Here is a 5,998-nt window from a genome sequence, read left to right on the forward strand (position 1 = left end):
TGTTCAACTCAGCAGTTGAACTATTAAGAATAGATACATCGATCGCTTGGCACGTTTTACATCACCGAAATGAATCGGAGTGGAATCTAACAGCCCACCAATGGCATCCCACACCACACCACAACACGATAAAGAGATCGAGCTGCATACAAATATGTATGCGCGCGCGTATTATACTTCACACACAGAAAAAATAGATGCAAATATTCATCAAATGAACTAGCTGCAGTACTGCTATTGCATGGTTACAGTTGGACCGGAACAAAATCCAGCTATAAAAAGCTCAAGAATGGCATCCCAGACACCACAACTCAAGACAGAGATAGAGCTGCATAGACACCCTAGGTAGCTAGCAGATACATACAAGAACTGGCTGCCTCGGTCACCATGTCTGCAACTGCAATCGTGAGCTCTCCAGCAAAAGAGAAGGGTGCCACCGACGACATCACCGTCGACCTCTACCCATTCATCCGCGAGTACAAGGGCGGCCACGTCGAGCGTTTCCTCCGTAGCCCATTCGTGCCGGCGTCGGAGGACGCGGCGGGCAACCGTGGGGTGGCAACGAAGGACGTCGTCATCGCCAAAAGTACTGGCGTGTCCGCACGCCTGTTTCTCACCTCCCGTGCCGCCGCCGCCGCGGCCGGCGAGAGGCTACCGGTCATCGTGTACATCCACGGCGGATCCTTCTGCACGGAGAGCGCGTTCTGCCGGACGTACAACAACTACGCCAAGTCTCTGGCCGCTCACACCGGGGCGCTCGTCGTGTCCGTGGAGTACCGTCTCGCGCCAGAGCACCCCATACCCGCGGCCTACGACGACGCATGGACCGCATTGCAGTGGGTGGCGACCCTCTCCGATCCCTGGCTTGCCGACTACGCCGACTCTGAGCGCACGTTTCTCGCCGGCGATAGCGCCGGTGGCAACATCGCCTACCACACGGCGGTGCGCGCCAGCCGCGACGGCCGCCTCATGGACATCGAGGGGCTAGTCATGGTGCACCCGTACTTCTGGGGGTCCGAGCGGCTGGCCTCCGAGACCGTCCGGGAGGACGGTGTCGCCATGTTTCCACCTGACCTGGTGGACAGGCTCTGGCCATTCGTGACGGCAGGCCACGCCGGCAACGACGACCCCCGGATCAATCCCCCTGCGGAGGAGGTCGCGTCGCTAACATGCCGGCGCATGCTGGTAGCCGTCGCCGAGAAAGACAGCATGCGGGACCGTGGCCGCCAGTTGGCAGCCCACATGCGCGACTGCGCGTGGTCCGGTGACGCCGTGACGCTGGTGGAGTCGGAGGGCGAGGACCATGGCTTCCACCTGTACAACCCGCTGCGTGCGACCAGCAAGAAGCTCATGGAGAGCGTAGCGCAGTTCGTGAATCAGCGCAGCGCCTTGCCGCTGCCGGCCGCTATGCTCCCGGAGCTGCACGAGCTGCATGGATACGGGGGTAACAAGACATCAGAAGAAGGTGAGACTGATGACTGTGATCAGCTAACTCTAAGCGTGCCTGCTAGACCATACATTGACATATTTGGATATGGGATGGCCATGAAAAATTGGAGTGGCAGGAAATCTATGGCAAGTGGTTGTTTACAAATTGGACTGGGAAAAACATCCAACACTACATATGGGCCATCTTTGGGCGGAGTGAGGCCTAACAAGACAAACAGACTCTCATTACCAGCAGCAGCTCCATGGAGTTCAATCATCAAGAACTTTTTCTAGTGGATGAAAGTCCACAATGAAGTGTTGGCAGATGACTGCAAATGTGTGATTCGGGTCACTGATGATACTTGTTATACCTTTATATATAAATACTCCAGCCATAAATAGACCTCTAAATTTGAATGTATCTAGACACGAAATACCGTCTGGATACCTTCAAATTTAGATAAATCTAAAACGTCTATTTATAGACAAGGGTATTAAATGTAATAAGAAAAACAGTAAGTTATGTTTTTTATGTATGACGGAAATACTTATGTACAGCTTATGTATGATGTGGCAGCTAAGTGGAATACATGTGGACATGCCCTTGCTTGTTGCAAAGATGATAAGCTTGATCCAGAGGATCTCGTCCATTCTTGTTGCATAGTTGAGACATATTTGAAAGCCTATGGATCTAATGTTGTGCCTCCGAGAAGAAAAGAGCACTGGGAAATTCTGAATGGCATTGTTGTGCATCCCACCATTATACACAAAGACCATTGGGAGGCCAAAAAAGAATAGGAAGAAAGATCCTAGTGAGAAAAATGGAAAACTGACAAAACATGGTGTCACAATGCATTGTTCATTGTGCAAGTCTGCAGATCACAACAAGAATGGACAGAAAAATCACATTGCAACTACAAGTCGGCCAGAAGGTACACATGAAGAAGAACTTGACGATCCCAGTATACTTGCAGTGAGTTGTCCTCTTAATAGATTTCAATATTTTAGGAAATATTGTGACATGCACACCGTGACATTGCTTTATCCATTTCAAATAATGCCACATGATGGGATTTATCATGCCGATCCATCTGAAATGCCGGATTCAATGGTTTACAATTTGTTGCATGAAGTGAGAAAACTACCTATTGTGTTGTCTCAATTGCTTATGAAAATTTTCCTATCACACTAATCCCTGTGAAATTGTATGTGCATAGGAAACTACATCTAGGATACCAGAAGGGCCACTGCCAGAAGAATCTCATTTTGTGCTTGGGAATAGAGAGAACATTCCAGCTAGTAGAATTACTACTGCAATGTCAAGGGGGAGAGCAGCAGTTAGCAGAGCAACAGGAGGGGCCACTAAAGAAACTAGAGCCAGAGGGACAGGAAGAGCCATTGCCGGTAGTACAACTGGCAGGGGAGGGCAGCTGCTACTGATCAAGTGCAACTTGGCAGGGGCAGAGGAGGAACAAGAGCAAGATTAGCTTCTACTGATCAAGAATCAAATGGTAGGGGTAGAGGAGCAACAAGAGCAAGGGGCACTGCTAGTACTACTAGAAATTCACAAAATGGAACTGGGAATGCTGGTAGTCGTACAGGCAGGGGCAGAGCAGCTGAAGGGTACAATACTGGACCTGGGAGTACATATCATCTTCTTTCAGTGATGATGGTGCACAAAATCAAAATCCTGATGAAACTGCATCCACGCAAAATGGACCCCACGGGTTCTAGAGATGTACTAGTTGAATATCAGGTAGAATGCAACCGTTTGATTTTGTGTTAGAATGCAACCATTGGTACCTTTTGTAAGAATGCGGTGGTGAATGTTCACAATTACCATATGACATTATCCTATATTTCTGTCAATTGTTTGTTGAATGGATCGGCAGCGAACAAGAGGGGGTGAATGGTCGCTACACAATTTTTATATCTTTTTCAGTTTTATATGCGATGTGGAAATAAAGTTGTTAACTTTAGCAACTAAGGTGAACCTAGTATGAGCATATGCGATGTAACAAGTAAAGGAACCGACAAGATAGTGAGATAGAGGGAGCGGGACAACTGGAGTAGCATACATGAGACGCGATATGTTTCCCGAAGTTCCTCCCACGAGAGGGAGTACGTCTGTGTTGAGGAGGTGTGGACCACGAAGGTCCAACGGCCACACAGGTCTCACCTTGTTCCTCGAGAAAACCCCATGAAGGAGCTTTCCCTTCTCCACTAAGTAGCCGGTCGAGGCGGCGGTTCCTTCACAAGGTTGGCGCGAGCTCCACAACATCGGAGGCTCTCAACACCCTATGGGGCTAGCACAACTCCAAGCTAGCCTCCATAGGAGCTCATCTCCAACAAATCCCACAATAGGAACCCTAACTCCAAGATCCACTAAGGACTAGATGGTATTGGTGAAATCTCTCTTGGTAGAATTATAGATCGGGGTCTCCTCCACCAAGCCTCAAAGTTTGGGCAAGATTGGTTGGATGGGGAGGAAGATCCTCAAGGTTTTGAGCTCGGCAACAATGGAGGAGAGAGAGAAGACTAGAAACAAGCTGGGGAAGAAGGGGCCCTCAAATCGAACCATTATGTTCAGTTCCCGCACGACCGGTACTATCGCTTTGGGTTCGAGAATGGCCTGCAGTGCTGCCACGTGGGACTCAAGCGTTACTACCGCTGCCGGTACCGTCAAGGTACCGGCAGGGTCTTTGCGTGTCCCGGACTCCAGCGCAGTACCATGGTGGTACCAGGGCGGTGGTGCCATAGCTTGCGATGACCGGTACCAAAGCGGTACCTGGTCGGAAGTACCGCTCGGGAGCGGTACTACCGGTCGAGGTACCGTCAAGCTACCGACATGCATACCGTAAGCCCTTCCCTCATGTGAAGGTAGCTGCGGTACTGTTGGCCGGTACCAATAGTGATAGCGGTACTACCGCTCTTGGTACCGGTACTACCGGTCAAGCTGGAACTGATTTCTCCTCTTTTCCTCTCCAACCATGTCACCTCGCGACACACACACAAAACGAGAAAACCTATAAGCTACTCTCGAGTCTTCTGATCCTGAGGTGTTCAGCGAGGGCACCATGTACCTGCAAATCTATTCAAAGCAAACTATGCACACTGTGAAATTCATTCCAGTGTTTTTATCAAACACACAAAACACTAAGGATAGATTTTTCTCTTTCAATCTCCCCCTTTTTGGTGTTTGATGACAACTGATACGCGTACAGCACGCGTCCGTTGGGAACCCCAAGTGGAAGGTGTGATGCGTGCAGCAGCAAGTTTCCCTCAGTAAGAAAGCAAGGTTTATCGAACCAGTAGGAGTCAAGAAGCACGTTGAAGGTTGATGGTGGCGGAGTGTAGTCCAGCGCAACACCAGGGATTCCGGCGCCAACGTGGAACCTTCACACACAACCAAAATACTTTGCCCCAACGTGACAGTGAGGTTGTCAATCTCACCGGCTTGCTGTAACAAAGGATTAGATGTATAGTGTGGATGATGATGTTTGCAGAGAACAGAAAAACAAGTATTGCAGTAGATTGTATTCGATGTAAAGAATGGACCGGGGTCCACAGTTAACTAGTGGTGTCTCTCCAACAAGAAATAGCATGTTGGGTGAACAAATTACAGTTGGGCAATTGACAAATAAAGATGGCACGACAATGCACATACATATTATGATGAGTAGTGTGAAATTCAGTTGGGCATTACGACAAAGTACATAGACCGCTATCCAGCATGCATCTATGCCTAAAAAGTCCACCTTCGGGTTAGCGTCCGCACCCCTTCCAGTATTAAGTTGCAAAACAACAGACAATTGCATTAAGTATGGTGCGTAATGTAATCAACACAAATATCCTTATACAAAGCATTGATGTTTTATCCCTAGTGGCAACAGCACATCCACAACCTTAGAACTTTCTGTCACTGTCCCAGATTTAATGGAGGCATGAACCCACTATCGAGCATAAATACTCCCTCTTGGAGTTACAAGTAACGACTTGGCCAGAGCCTCTACTAGTAACGGAGAGCATGCAAGATCATAAACAACACATAGATGATAGATTGATAATCAACATAACATAGTATTCCATATTCATCGGATCCAAACAAATGCAACATGTAGCATTACAAATAGATGATCTTGATCATGTTAGGCAGCTCACAAGATCTAACAATTATAGCACAATGAGGAGAAGACAACCATCTAGCTACTGCTATGGACCCATAGTCCAGGGGTGAACTACTCACACATCACTCCGGAGGCGATCATGGCAATGAAGAGTCCTCCGGGAGATGATTCCCCTCTCCGGCAGGGTGCCAGAGGCGATCTCCTGAATCCCCCGAGATGGGATTGGCGGCGGCGGAGGCGTCTCTAGAAGGTTTTCCGTATCGTGGCTCTCGGTACTGGGATATTCGCGACGAAGGCTTTAAGTAGGCGGAAGGGTAGGTCAGGGGGCGACGCGAGGACCCCACATGCCAGGGCCGTGCGGCCAAGACCTGGGTCGCGCCGCCCTGTTGTGTCGGCGCCTCGTCGCCCCACTTCGTTTCCCTTTCGGTCTTCTGGAAGCTTCG

The 5,998-nt window shown here is 49.2% G+C and overlaps 1 protein-coding gene across 1 annotated transcript; it reads left to right on the top strand.

Moving 5' to 3' along the window:
* Nucleotides 1-387: 387 nt before the first annotated feature.
* LOC127315452 (probable carboxylesterase 2) lies at nt 388-2,915 on the top strand. Its single transcript, XM_051345938.2, has 2 exons — nt 388-1,575; nt 2,646-2,915. Exons 1-2 carry the CDS (start codon nt 388-390, stop codon nt 2,913-2,915), a joined length of 1,458 nt encoding a protein of 485 aa, XP_051201898.2.
* The last annotated feature ends 3,083 nt before the right edge of the window (nt 2,916-5,998 follow it).

The sequence above is a fragment of the Lolium perenne genome, chromosome 7, assembly GCF_019359855.2.
Source record: "Lolium perenne isolate Kyuss_39 chromosome 7, Kyuss_2.0, whole genome shotgun sequence".
NCBI lineage: Eukaryota > Viridiplantae > Streptophyta > Magnoliopsida > Poales > Poaceae > Lolium > Lolium perenne.

Excerpts from the sequence above, each read along its gene's own strand:
- LOC127315452 (XM_051345938.2), top strand. The coding sequence starts at position 388 with ATGTCTGCAACTGCAATCGTGAGCTCTCCAGCAAAAGAGAAGGGTGCC. Across the intron at positions 1,576-2,645 it reads GGAGTGGCAGGAAATCTATG|GAAACTACATCTAGGATACC; the intron begins GCAAGTGGTTGT and ends GTATGTGCATAG.